At 37.7% G+C, this 14,362-nt stretch overlaps 1 protein-coding gene across 1 annotated transcript in view; it reads left to right on the forward strand.

Annotated features, from left to right (window-relative positions):
* PNPLA7 (patatin like phospholipase domain containing 7) overlaps positions 1-14,362 on the forward strand; it is an 864,087-nt gene that overhangs the window by 825,612 nt on the left and 24,113 nt on the right. The window contains exon 35 of the mRNA XM_033959965.1: positions 1,103-1,209. Coding sequence (XP_033815856.1) covers positions 1,103-1,209 — 107 coding nt within the window. The remainder of the gene's footprint in view (positions 1-1,102; positions 1,210-14,362) is intronic.

Here is a 14,362-nt window from a genome sequence, read left to right on the forward strand (position 1 = left end):
ATAGATGTATTCTTTAGAGACCCAGGGATTAAAAATTATGAAAAGGAAGTCAGAAAAATGTACAATATATATTCAAGCAGACTGACTAACAGTAAAAAAGTTCTGTCTACAGAGAGTGATCAATACATGTATACTCCGCTCAGAGATATGAAACTAAAAAAAAAAGGCTAAAAAGCCACCTTTACAAAAAGACTTCACCTTCCAGTCATCGCGATTATATCACTCTCTGAGATTTGGTGGAACAAAATGTCTAATGTTTCAATAAATTGTTTCAAAAATGTTTCAACGGACTATCTTAAATATCTTCATTTAGTTTGAATGTATTCAATAAATATCTTCATGTGGTTTAAATGTATCAAAGTCCATAGTGTGCAAAGATGCATTATCAAAGATGGTTGATTGTAATGAAAAAGTACTTGGCTTGTGATATCAATTTAGGGGGTCCCTACGCATCCCTGTTTCGGAATCTGCTTCAGGAGACCTGATAAGAATTGTCAAAAGTACTGCTTTCAAAAGATGGAAAGGACAATCATATCACTGCAAAATACAAGTTTAATCCACACTGTATGCTTATAATATTTTTTTCTTTTTAAATCAAGCTATCATAGTCGGCATGGACATTTTGCAGTGATATGATTGTCCTTTCCATCTTTTGAATGCAGTACTTTTGACAAATCTTATGCACTGAGTTAATCCAATAAAAAGGTATTACCTTATTCCTTTGTTTTTGTTTTATTTCTAAATATTACCTTGAAAAGTGGACTAACTTGCATCTTCAGTTAGCCAGTTCAGTTTTCTAGCATGAGATAATGACCAAAGTTTGTGTGGTTATTGGTGATCAAAGATCTACATGAGCTGCTTGCCCTTTATCTCATTTTTAATGGACTGATATCCACATCAAAGAAGTAAAGATTCTGACTTGGGTTGAAAGCCTAAGAAGTAAAAGATCAGTCTTGAAAATCACCAATAAACAATAGCTAAACTTATCAGCATTAGGACAGGAAGAGAAGACATTAAAATGCTGGGAGGATATGTTAAAAGGGAGGACATGTTAAAAAGCTGGCATATCCAATCCCAGGTTCCTTTATCTTTTTTTTCTCAGATGAGTCCGACAATCAGAGTGTGTATGAAGATGAAGAAATCCCAGATTTTCAAAAAGAGGAGTATGCTAATTTCCTTAGCACTCTAAATGAAGATGTGTCCGAGAGTGTAAGCACCTCATATCATATAGACAAATACATAAAGCAGCTACCAGCTTGCAGAGATGACAGTGTGTTTCCAATAGACAGTATTTTTCTTCCTTAACTACAAAGTCACATCACAAGGGCTCAGTTTACATTTATTGTTGTTTTGAAAATAAATTTGATTGGGATTGGCTGCTGCAGAGGTAACCTACTTGATGTGTACCGAGGTGGGGGTTGTCTGCCCTGGGTGCAGATCATAAGGGGATGCCTTGGCCCCTTCCCCAAGCTGCAGCCTCCAATTTTCAGGCCACATCGGGCCTTAGTGAGCTAAACACACTTCCTGCAGTGACCCAGAAGCTTTCCTTCTGCAGCATCCTGCCTCTGCAGAGACAGAAAGTTAAAGCAGAGGGAAAGCTTATAGGGACACCAAAGGCAGCACATTTAGCTCAAAAACACTGCCCAAAGATTGTAATTGGCAGCCTACAGGGAAGGAGAAAACAGAGAAAGAGAGAGGTGCTCATCCCATGGGTGGGAGAGAGAGAAATGCTATATCTGATTGCAAGTGTAATGGAGAAAGCTGCTAAATTGGGGGAGGATGGAGAAGGAAGACGACGGAAGGGAAGAAAAGAGGAGAAAGAGATGCCAGATCATGGTTGGGGGGAGGGAAGGAAGTAAAGGAGGTGAGAAGAAATGCCAAAGCATGGAGGAGGGGACGAGAAAGATGCTAGATGGTGGGGTAGGAGAGGGGAAGAAAGGAGGGAGGGAGGAAGGGAGAGATGGAAGGGAAGGTGATATATGCCAAACCATTGGTGGGGATAGAGGAAGAAGGAAAGAAGAGATGGAAGGAAAGGAGATGCCAGACCATGGGGGGTGGGATGGGGAAAAAGTAAGGGGGAGGAAGGAAAGAGATAACATGGTGTAGGGGAGTGGAGACAGAAAGAGGAGATATACAAATTAAGAGGGTGAATCTGTAATGAATCATGTACAAGGAAGCGTAGATCACTGACCATTTTAGTAGTCTTCAATACTGTGGTCATTGGTCTACATCAGTGTTTCTCAAACTACAGTACGCATACACCAGGGAGTACGCGGGCCGCCAGTTGGGGATACCTGAACTGGCTGTCGCTGCCTGGGACTGCTCCCTGCCTCCCACTGAAGCTATTGCTGCTGCTTCCTCCCTGCCCCACTGCCAAGCCATCCCTGCCACGTTCCATTCCCACCCCCTGACCGCCGCCGCAACAGCCACCCCCACCCCCTCTGCCGCCACCACAACAGGAACGGGCCAGGCGCATGCAGCGACTGCACGTGGCCAGCCCATAAGCCTTCCCCCGATGTCAATTCTGACATGGGAGAGAAGGTTTTGGCCCAGCCAATCCTGAGCCAGAACCTTCTCTCCGATGTCAGAATTGACATCGGGGGAAGGCTTGTAGGCTGGCCACATGCAGGCACTATGCACCTGGCCCATTCCTGTTGCGGTGGCGGCAGGGGGGTGGGTGTTGCTGCTGTTGTGGTGGCGGCAGGGTGGTGGGAATGAAGCATGGCAGGTTTGGTTTGGCATTGGGCCAGGGAGGAAGCAGCTGTTATGGCAGTGGCTTCAGCGGGGGGACAGGCAGGGAGAGAGGAAGAAAAAGTTAAGGGGGGGGGGGAATGGAGTGTATTAGGTGACAGGGTAGGCATCGGTGCTGGGGCAGGGAGAAACCGGCACCAGTGGCTTCAGTAAGGGGCTCAGGCAGAGAGAGAGGAAGAAAAAATTGGACTCATGGAGGGACAGAGAGAGATGTTGGTTGGGGAATGGAATGAGGTCTGGAGGAGAGGAAGCATGCAGGAGGCAGAAAGAAGGGAAGAAACATTGGGTGCACAATCAGAAGGAAGTGCAACCAGAGACTCATGAAATCACCAGACAACAAAGGTAGGAAAAATTATTTTATTTTCAATTTAGTGATCAAAATATGTCAGTTTTGAGAATTTATAGCTGCTGTCTATATTTTGCACTATATTTTTTGATTTATCTATAGTTGTTACTGAGGTGACATTGCATATTTTAAAGTCCTCTGCCTTGACCTCTTTGAAAAAACCCGAATATAAATGATAATTAACATTTTCTCTGTGTACAGTGTGCTTTGTGTTTTTATAATTTTGTGGTTACCATTATATATTGATATTATATTGTGTGTATATGAAAAATGGATGGAAGAAATTGAATTACAATTAGTACTATTATTATGGGGATGGAGACAGGGGCGGAGTTTGGGTGGGTCAGGGTGGAGCTTGGGCGGGGGTACTTGGTTGGTATTTGTTAGGCGTAGAAGGTACTTGGCTTGAATAGGTTGAGAAACACTGGTCTACATCATAAGATGTAGAGGTACAGTCTTAAAGACCTCAATATGGAGGAAAGGCGGGAGAGGGGAGATGCGAGGAAAATTCAATAATGTATCTATCTTGGTAGAAAAGAAAAGAGTTTTCAAAAACATTTTTGTTATATTTTTCAATGTAGTCCCTTGATAGCTCCATACAATTCATCCACATCCTACAATGACTTTAACCCCTTTTGTAACATAGTAACATAGTAGATGACAGCAGATAAAGACCTGAATGGTCCATCCAGTCTGCCAAACCTGATTCAATTTAAATTTTTTAATTTTTTTTCTTAGCTATTTCTGGGCAAGAATCCAAAGCTCTACCCGGTACTATGCTTGGGTTCCAACTGCCGAAATCTCCATTAAAACCTATTCCAGCCCATCTACACCCTCCCAGCCACTGAAGCCCTCCCAAGCCCATCCCCCACCAAACGGCCATACACTTGAAAACCGCTGTCTATGAAGACAATTCTTTAAAACTTGGAACAGGAAATAATCTGAGAGAGCCAGTTCAGGAATGTAGGGTGGATGGTTAAGCTGCTGAAACCCACATTCTTGGATGGCAGCCTGTGATTATCATGACATGTGCACCAGCACATTGTCATGAAGAAGCAGCACACCTGCTGTGAGTTTTCCTCATCTTTTCTCCTTGATTGACTCCCGCAGAGTGATCATTATGTTGGCATAACTCTTCCCAGTTAGGGTTGTCTTATGTGCCATAAACTCTAGAAGCAAAAGTCCTTCATCATCCCAGAAGACAGTTCCCATGAACTTTCTTGGGGTGGGGGATAACTTGTGCTTCCACTGTATTTTGGACTTAAGATCTCAGTGATAGACCCAAGTTTCATCTCCAGTCAATAAACAATGAAAATAATTCATTTGGTCTTCATGGAGCATCTCCAAAATTTCCTGACAGCTTTGGAGCCTTGGAGCCTTCTGACATGGCGTCAGCATTCTTGGAACCCATCTTGCCTACTTTTTCATGAATTATTTTCCAAACTGTACCTGCCGAGATGCCCATTTCTTCAGCTGTTCAGGAAACTTGAATTCATCTCTAACAAAATTAAATCCTTGACTTTCTTGCCTATTTCTGTGGAAGTTGCTTCCACAGGCCAACCAGTGTGAGGGTCATTTTCAATGGGCTCTCTACCCACTTAAACTGCTTGCTCCAAAATTTACTTTGTAGGATGATGGGGCAGACTCGCCATAAACTGTAGTCATGTGTTCATGGATCTCCTTTGGCTTTTTCCTTTCTTTTTTTTTTTTTTTTTTTTTTTAATCTTTATTGATTTTTCAAAACTTAGACAATGCAATACAATTATCTGAACATAAATATTTCATAAAATGCATTATTAAACATACAATTTATACTTATAACAATCATTTTCTCCCCCCTCTTCCCAGATTTAATACAAGAAGTCAAATTATGTAATTATAATCAAGTAATTTTAATAATCAAAATACCTTTCCCATCCCCCACCCTCCCCTGGATGTGTAAGGAAGTCCACCAACCACAAAAAAATAAATAGATAAATACATTACAATTATTATGATGTTACAAATATAGTCAATGGGCTCCACATTATTAAATGTACTGCTAAACCCCAAACACTCTGCATTCATTTTCTCATATTTATACGTGGTACAAACATTTATCCCTTACTTTCACACCGTGTAAGGCCAACAATACAACTAAGAAATCTACTCAGCTCACTCTCAGAGACGAAGATTAAATTACTCATTCATGGGGCGAAACGGAGATCCTCCGTCTGCATTTCCATCAAGTGTGGACGTCAGTCGGCTCGTATTATTGAGCTAAGTACCACACTGTTTATTGCATTTTCAGCAGAAAATAACAGTATTAAATCTCACAAAAGAGCACTAGATAGAGCATCTGATTCAAAAATATATTCAGTGAGAAAATTTGAGTAAAAATCAAGCAGTATTTATTGAGAAAATAACAAGAAATAAATTGAATATAATATAAGGCTCACAGAGAGAATAAGGTTATATGCGATGATGGCCCTAATAATAGTTTAAACATCCATGATTTGCTCTGATATTTAAACGTGGGCTCTTGAGTAATTTAATCTTCGTCTCTGAGAGTGAGCTGAGTAGATTTCTTAGTTCTATTGTTGGCCTTACACGGTGTGAAAGTAAGGTTCTTCTATTCTTTAGCATGAATGTTTACAAACATTTGTCCACCAAAATGTATAATTTAGTCTGTCATACCTTTTCCAATTGTGTGTAATCAATTGGATAGCTATTCCCGTCATTATCATAAAAAGATTACATTTATATTTATCCAAAGAAGGCTTGACATGTAAAAGTGTACCACAAATTATGGCTTCATATGTTAGGGGAATTACTGAATCAAGAATAAGATTAATTTGTCTATACAAATTGATTTCCAGAAATTAAGTATCAAAGGACAATAATATAACAGATGATCCAAAGTCCCTATATCATTATGACAATGACAATATCTATTAGACCTGGAACTATCTAACTTTTGTAAATGAACTGGGGTCCAAAAATCCTATGCAATAAAAATAACCAAGTTTGTCTCATAGATGCTGACCTTGTACACTTTAACTTCCAAGACCAAATTCGTGGCCAACGAGATATAGAAATATACCGTTTTATCTCGATGCTCCAAATGTCTCTGAGACTATTTTTTGGTTTTTTATTCAACAATTTAGAAATTAATTTATACCACTGGGCAGCCTGATGTCCTACTAAATCTGTCTGGTAGCAAAGGATCAGTAAGCTGTAATAATTTTTAAAATTTTTCCATTCAGGGAACCCACTCTGAATGGCCTGCTTCAACTGCAACCACCTATATTGTTGAGATCTCAGAATGCCAAATGATTGTTGTAGTTGTGAAAAATCCAGCAGTTTTCCATTAAAAATAACATCATCCAATGTCTGAATACCTGCCTGCATCCAATTCTTCCAGGAGATCCCAGCTCCGCCCACTTGAATCTTGGAGTTTAACCATAAGGACTGAAAAGTAGAATTTATTATAGGAATATCTGTTAATTTATCAATAAATTTAATTGTTTTCCATGTGTCCAATATTATTATGTTCTCCTTAGCATATCTAGGTATTCTGATACTTAATACATGAGATAATCTCATAGGAGACATAATTTTCCATTCTAGATATAGCCAATCTGGATAATGTTCCATGAGCTCGGGGAGGATCCAATACATTCCCTGGCGCATTATATAGGCCTGATGGTACCTATAAAAATTGGGAAAATTTACCCCTCCCTCCGCAATTGGTTTTTGCAGAGATACTAAAACAATTCTTGCATTTTTCCCCAGCCAAATAAATTTAATCAGTATACTATTTAGTTTCTTATAGAAGTACCCCTGAAAATAAACTGGTATCATATCCATTTGCTAGCAAACCACAGGCAAAATCATCATTTTTACTGTTTTAACTGTCCCCCACCAAGACAAATGTAATGGGTTCCATTGCTCACACATTTCAGTGACCTTCAGCAATAAGGATTTTTCATTAATTTTTATCGTTTCTTCCAACGTTTTCTGTAAATCCAAATGCCTAAATATTTTATGCCCTCTTCCTTCCAAAGGAAAGGGAATTTATCAAATAATCCTTTGGAACAGTGAACATTTAAAGGAAGAACCTCCGATTTACTCCAGTTTATCTTATATCCTGAAAATTTCCCAAATCTATCAATCAGATTAAGTAAATGTGGAATGGTTGTTTCAGGATTCCTCAAATGAAGCAAAATATCATCTGCATAAACAGATACTTTGTATTCCCAACCTGCATAAGGAATGCCCTGTATCTCCCCCGCCTGTTGAATAGCTAATAACAAAGGTTCTAGAACAATATCAAATAGCAGAGGAGATAGTGGATATCCCTGTCTAACTCCCCTCTCCAGACAAAAGCATTCAGAAAAAGTATTATTAATATGTAATCTGGCAAAGGGGGAGCTATACAAGGTTTGAATCATTTGTATAAATCTAGAACCAATACCAAACCAATCCATAGCTTGATACATAAAGGTCCATTCTACACGATCAAAGGCCTTCTCTGTGTCCAAAGAAACAGAGAAAGCCGGATCATCCATGAAAAGCCATATGAAAAGCCAATCTAGTGTTATTAGAAGAATGTCTTTGAGCAACAAACCCCGTTTGATGCATATCAATAATGTAAGGGAGAGCCTTAGCCAAGCGTAAAGCCAATAACTTAGCCAAAAGATTTCAATCTACATTTATCAAAGAAATAGGCCTGTAATTTGAAACCAACATAGGATCTTTATTAGGCTAACGATAGCTAATGATTCTGCCATAGTACCTGATATAAAACCTTTAGTTAGTTGAGCCTGATATAAATAGGTAATAGGGTAATTTGGAATGACTTGTAAAACTCTACAGTGAAACCATTACCACCTGGAGCGGATCCAACTCTAAGGGACTTCAATGCTGTTTGTAATTCTTTTATTGATATAGGTGCCTCAGGACTTTCTCTTGTATGATCAGGAATTTTTGGTCCCTTAATTAAATTTAAAAATTCTAAACCTTCATTTTCCTTATTTGATTAAGACTCAGAAGAATACAAAGCTTTATAAAACTCTAAAAATTATTTTAAAATACTTGCAATTTGTGGGTGTCTCACCTTTTTCATCTTTAATCGCAACAATCTTTACTTTTCTTTTTTTAGCTTTGAGATAATTAGCTAAAATTATTCCTGCCTTATTCGAGTTTCCACAATATAAAGCTTGCTGAGAAAACAATTCTTTTCTAGCCAGTTGAGAGGAAATTTCGTTATATTTATATTTAGCTTTTAAAAGAGCCTGTAAAATAGATTGTTCCCATTTTAAAGCCAATTGTGATTCTAATTCTTTAATTTTTTGTTCAAGATCAGAAAAATCTTTTAGAAGTTGCTTCCTAATATGAACCGAATATGAGATTATTTGTTCCCTCATGGTAGCTTTAAAGGCATTCCACAAGGTCTCCAATGAGATTTCTTCTGACGCATTAATTTGAAAATATTCATTCATTTTTAATTGAAATTCTTCAAGAAATTTTGAGTCTGCAAGCAATGTATTATTAAATCTCCATACAGGTCTATTAGAATCTTTAGCTTCAAATTTAAACTCAATCCAGACACCACCATGATACGACAAAATAATTGGATCTATGGCGGACTTTATTACCTGATGTACTGATGTGTCTGATACAAAAACATAATCAATCCGTGAAAAGGATTTATGAACCTGAGAGCAAAAAGAAAATTCCCAATCATTAAAATGAAGAATCCTCCATATGTCCTTGAGTGCACATGATTGTACCATATTATCTAATCCTAATGATTTTATTATTCTACTAGGCTTTTTATCCAATAATGGATCCATTACAGCATTAAAGTCCCCTGCCACAACTATATTAGAAGCAGCTAGTGGTGGTATGAACTGTTGAAGAGTCTTAAAAAATTCATCCTGATGTGAATTAGAGGTGTATACATTAAAAAGGGCCATTTTATTTTTCCCCAAGCTCATATCTACATGAACCCATCTACCTAGGGGATCTGCAGATTTTAATTTAAATGTTGCTAAACATTTATTACTAACTAAGATTGCCACCCCAGCTTTTTTACCCACAGCAGGGGCAAAGAAACATTCACTAATCCAACCTCCTTTTAGTTTTTTTGATTCAGTGTCATTTAAATGAGTCTCTTGAATGTAGTCTATATCAGCATTTTGTTTCTTTAAAAAATTAAGTGTTTTCTTTCTCTTAATCGGATTATTGAGGTCATCAACATTTAATGAGAATATTTTTAAAGACATCTTAGATAAATATACCAAACAATCAAATCGGATTCTTTCCTTTCCAAGTATCCCAAAAATAAATTTCCATACACATCCAGAACTCATCCCCATCCCTTGACCTCCCGAACCCATATTTCTATCCCTCCCAATCCCTCCCCCCTCACAAAGACAATTTGATACGGTGAACTTAGTACGAGACAACGGACCCACAACCCATCCCCCCATGCCCTCTATAACCTAATGCATATAAAATATTTTTCCTATCCACTGTGAAATCTATTATTCTAAAATTTATTCCAATTCTTTTTCACAAAATAGAATCCAAATATTATCTTAATATATATAATTTAAGAATATTATATTTTAACAATTTTCCCTATTGCTAAAAGATCAGTTTATACTGTTAAGAAAAAATGCCATCAATTCAATAATAAACAATACCTTTAAGCTATAATATTAGTCTTTAATATTTAATATTATTATCAATCCCTATATTAAATAGCCTTAGAATATTTGTAACCTATGTGTTCAAATTTTAATGAAGACAAATAACATATATTTAGAGAAAGAAAGAATTAAATGTAATGACCATTAACGTTTCAATATCCATTTTACATTCCTGAATAAATTATTAGTAAATATTTCCTCTAAAAAATTTCCCTTTAAGTTAAATATAACCTCTTTTCTAGAAAGAAAAAAAAAATAAATTATTCTAATTTTGAAAATTTTCTTCTTATTACAGCATAGAACTTTATATTTCAATAATTATTAAATATCTTATAACCTTCTTATTAAATAGATTAAATTATTTTATACTGTTAGAATTCCAAGAAATGGTATGATCAAAAGGAAACCAATTTTTAAATGGCTACAGTATATTGTCAAGGAAACATTCAAATTCCAACTTAGTCAACATATATATTTCCTCCATTTAATGCTTTTCAAACTTTTTTGACAAATATTCTTCTTCCACTAGTTTCATCAATCTTTACAGTACTTTTAACCATTTCAGTTAGTATTTTATCTACTGACCAATTCTAAACTACCTTTTTACTCCCAATCACTGAATTTGTTTTCACATAAACAAACCCACACTAGCATTTAATATCCATGTCTTGAATTCTCTTCTCGGTTCTGTCCATTCATCACCTCCTAATCTGTCAGTGCTGTCTGTCTATTAATTTAACAGAAATTCAGTTTCCGATACTGCAAACTACCAAAAGTCATTTGCTGACTCCAAATGTTGATCAGACTGCATAATACAGTTGACATTTTCCTATAGAGATGATCATTTCCAGCCTCAATATGTTAGATAAGTATTAGAGAATATATATTATTTTCCTCCCATTAATCAGCTCTCATTTTCCTATTGTCCCACGTTGAAATCTTCTTCAGTTAAAAAGTCCTTCCATTTTCTTCTCATAAACAGTCATCTGAATTAGTTAGCCTTGTCATATCCAACAGCCCTTCCAGCAAAATTTATTTTGAAAAATATAAAAGTCATCTTAACATAAAAGAACTATAGATCCAATTATCATTGATATTCAAAATTAACTCCTTATTTTCCAAATCATGAATTAAGTCATTTTATTCATTTCTTTTTCAAAAAAATTGCTCCAGTTTAACAGGATCTTGATAATGTTGCATTTTATTCATATAAGTAATTTTCATTACAGCTGGGTATTTTAAACCGTATCTCACTCCTAATTCCCTTAGCTTCGGCCTCAATTGTAAAAACTGCTTTCTCACCATGGCCTTGTGTTTAGCAAAGTCAGGAAGAAATGTCAGATTAGAGTTTTTCCATTGTATCCTCTTCTGTTGTTTTGCTGTAGATAAAATTTCTATTACCTGTTGAAACCGTAGCACTTTTATAATTATTGGCCTTGGGTTTGATTGGGAAGCCTTGAAAGGAAGGCGGTGAGCCCTGTAAATTTCAAAAGGGTGCTTAAAATTTAGTGTAAGCACCTCCGGGATTAGCTTAGTTAAAAATGCAATCATATTTCCCCCTACCAATCCCTCCGATAAACCAAGAATTCTAATATTATTTCTACGGTTCCTATTTTCTTGATCCTCAATTGTTTGCATTAGCCAGTTTATTTTGCTTTGATCCATTTTAAATTGCAGTATGGTATCTTCAGCTCCTGATAAACGGTTATCCATTTGATCCATTCGTGCATTGCAGTCAACCATTTGTTGTTTTAATTCTGCCAGTTCCACTTTTACTCCACTAATCTGATCTGTTACTCCTTTTATTAGCTCTTTAATTGTGTTCAAATCTTCACACAGTTCATTCAGATCTCTAGGCAGTGGAGTTTTAGAAGGTGGAGTAATATCCTGTTTCACTCTTTTTGCTGAACTTGAGGTTTCTGAAAGATTTTGCTTCCCTGAAGACATTCTTATCAGATAAAAGCAGTATTCCATAAGTTTTTCCAAATAAAAACTTACAATATATTAATTTTTATTCAGATAATGAAGAAGACAAGCGTAGATGGGGAAAGCAGTTTTATTATTATCACTTCTTCAGTGAGTCAATCTCTGCCCCCACAGGAGCTATGTTACTCTGATTTAGCCTTCAATTATTTCACTCCTCTGTTTTTTTTTTTCCTTTATCCATTCATTAGGCAGGCTAGATCATATATTTAATTCCTCACACTCGCTTATTGTTAAGTTTTCTAAGATTACCACTACTTGCTACTTTCCTTTTTTCCTCTTCCATATCTTTTAGGAGGGATATCAAGCCTTTCAACTGTTTTTGTAATTATTTCACAATATAGAAACAGTTAAGATTTTTCTGCCTGTCTGTCTGATTTTTATCACTGTCACTGCTATATGCTTCCCAGTATATATCAGACAAAACTTTCTCTTTGCTTTCCGCTGTTATGTAAGACTGGCAACTTATTCTGACATCTGCCCAATTCTTTGCCAACTGTCAGAATAATTAAGGCAGCTGAAAACGTAGATTCTTAGCAATCAGCACTTTATTACTTAAAACTCCCCAACAGCTGACTGCTATCCTTCATCTAAACTACTAGCATATTGTTTTTTTTCCCTTTCCTTATAGTACTTTCAAAAGAGTTACTGATTTAATCACTCCATTATTTATTCTTCTTCACTTTTGTACTCACAACGGCTCACTGAAGCAAATGCCTCGGAGAATGTCAGCGATCCATCATCTGTTATTTTTAAATTCCCTTGTCTAAATAGTTCTCTTCAGCAATCTATCTACCATTTAGTGGTACCATATGTTTTAACTCTGTGACAAACCCAAGCCCGTTTTGGGTCCTTTCTATGACAAACCCAAGTCCGGTCCGGGTTTTGCCACAGGAATTAGGAAGAAATACAATATTCCCCTTTGTAAAAGAGCTGATCAGGTAGTGTCCCCGACTTTGGACTTAGCTGACTACTGCTCAGACCTGGAAGTAGAATCAGTTGAGGCAGAGCAGGAAAGGTTGAAGCAGAAAATCTTCACAGGGTTTAAACCTGTCCCCAAGTCTGCTAGGGGACTTCCTTTCCATCAGCCAGTCCAGGCAAGGGTTAAAACTGGAAATGATCCTGCACTTAGGCAGATGGAACAAGCCTGTGTGTGGAAGGCCCCTCCCCCACCTAGGCTGAGTGGGAGGGTCCCTCCACAGCTTAAAACGAGTCATTTTAGAACCCTAAGGGGGGAAGCAGCCTGGAGGCATACGGGAGAGAACCATCCACTCTCTCTGCACCCTGATGAGGCAGGTGCTGCAGATTGGCAGATGATGGACACAGAGGAGCTTACTGCTGACCCTGAGAGTGAGGAAAGAACCCCAGGGGAACCCATGGAGACACAAGAGAGTCTGGTAGGACCGTAGGTTGTGCCCATGGACGTTGACATGCAGTAAGGAATATGTATATTGCCTGTGTTCACAGTAGTGAAGCCCTCAGTGATGCCAACGTTTGTTTGAAGGGGATTTGTATGTCTCTCCCTTCAGATAGTGAACTTTGAACCATTGCTAGAAAGCTTTATTTATGAGGCTAGCAAATGTTTTTCCCTGCTAGCTGCTAAGCTGAGCCGGGAGCGTTCTTTCACACAGCTGTGCATAATTGATTAACTGAACGGCACAGCAGGGAGCTGTGCTGAGAGCCCTGCACGTTCCCAAGCTAGGGCTAAGCAGAAAGAAAACTCCTTCAGAGCCTGAGATGTGCTGTGTGCCTTTTGAAACCTGTACAAATGAAGAATCTGTCTTGCAGAGAAACAGTGTGTGAGAGGAAACGTTAAGCTGGGGAAACCATGTGATATGCTGGCCAGGTTTCTCGTTGCTCAGTTTTGTTGTTAAAGGTTGTTTTCTTTTATGGGATTTACCTATCTTTGAACTGATACAGCTTCTGGAGCTGAAGCAGCTCAGTTAATGTTTCTAAAACCAAACTGCCCTGGTGAAAAGGACTGTATAAAGTTTTGCTAAGAAAGTCCAGAGGCAAGAGACTGTATGTTAAGGTGGGACACACCCAAAAACCTGGACACTGGATTTGGAAACTTTTGCCTTGTTTGAGCAGCTTGTGTTTGCCTCATAGTATTGAGGTCTTGTTTTGAAACCTGCTGAGCTGAAGCCTATTTCTTTTGTTGAATGAAACCAGTGATCATAATAAAACCCTTTTGATTTGCTACATCCTGTCTGAGACTCTTGCCTTGCATGCCCTTATTAGGCTGATAAGAAGCCAAGCCAAATCCTGAAGGGTCCTTTGGTAGTAGAGGACATGTATTGTGTCACGATCCCGGGGCTCGCAACGCAGCACCAGAGCGCAGGTGTGACAACTCCAACAGGATCTAACACTTCCTTAACTTAGAATTGCAACAGTATTTCACACTGACAAACCTCTGCTTTCTCTCTTCCTTCAAACTGTCAGAACATTGATTTCCAACTGTCAGCAAGCTTGAAGAGTGGAAAAATTTTTTCCTTTCTTTTTCTTTTCCTTTAAGACAATTTAGATCTTCAAATCATTCGAAGTCAGCACAGAACACCTGGAAACTTATTATCCTTATTATTAG

Source organism: Geotrypetes seraphini, chromosome 10, assembly GCF_902459505.1.
Source record: "Geotrypetes seraphini chromosome 10, aGeoSer1.1, whole genome shotgun sequence".
Lineage (NCBI taxonomy): Eukaryota > Metazoa > Chordata > Amphibia > Gymnophiona > Dermophiidae > Geotrypetes > Geotrypetes seraphini.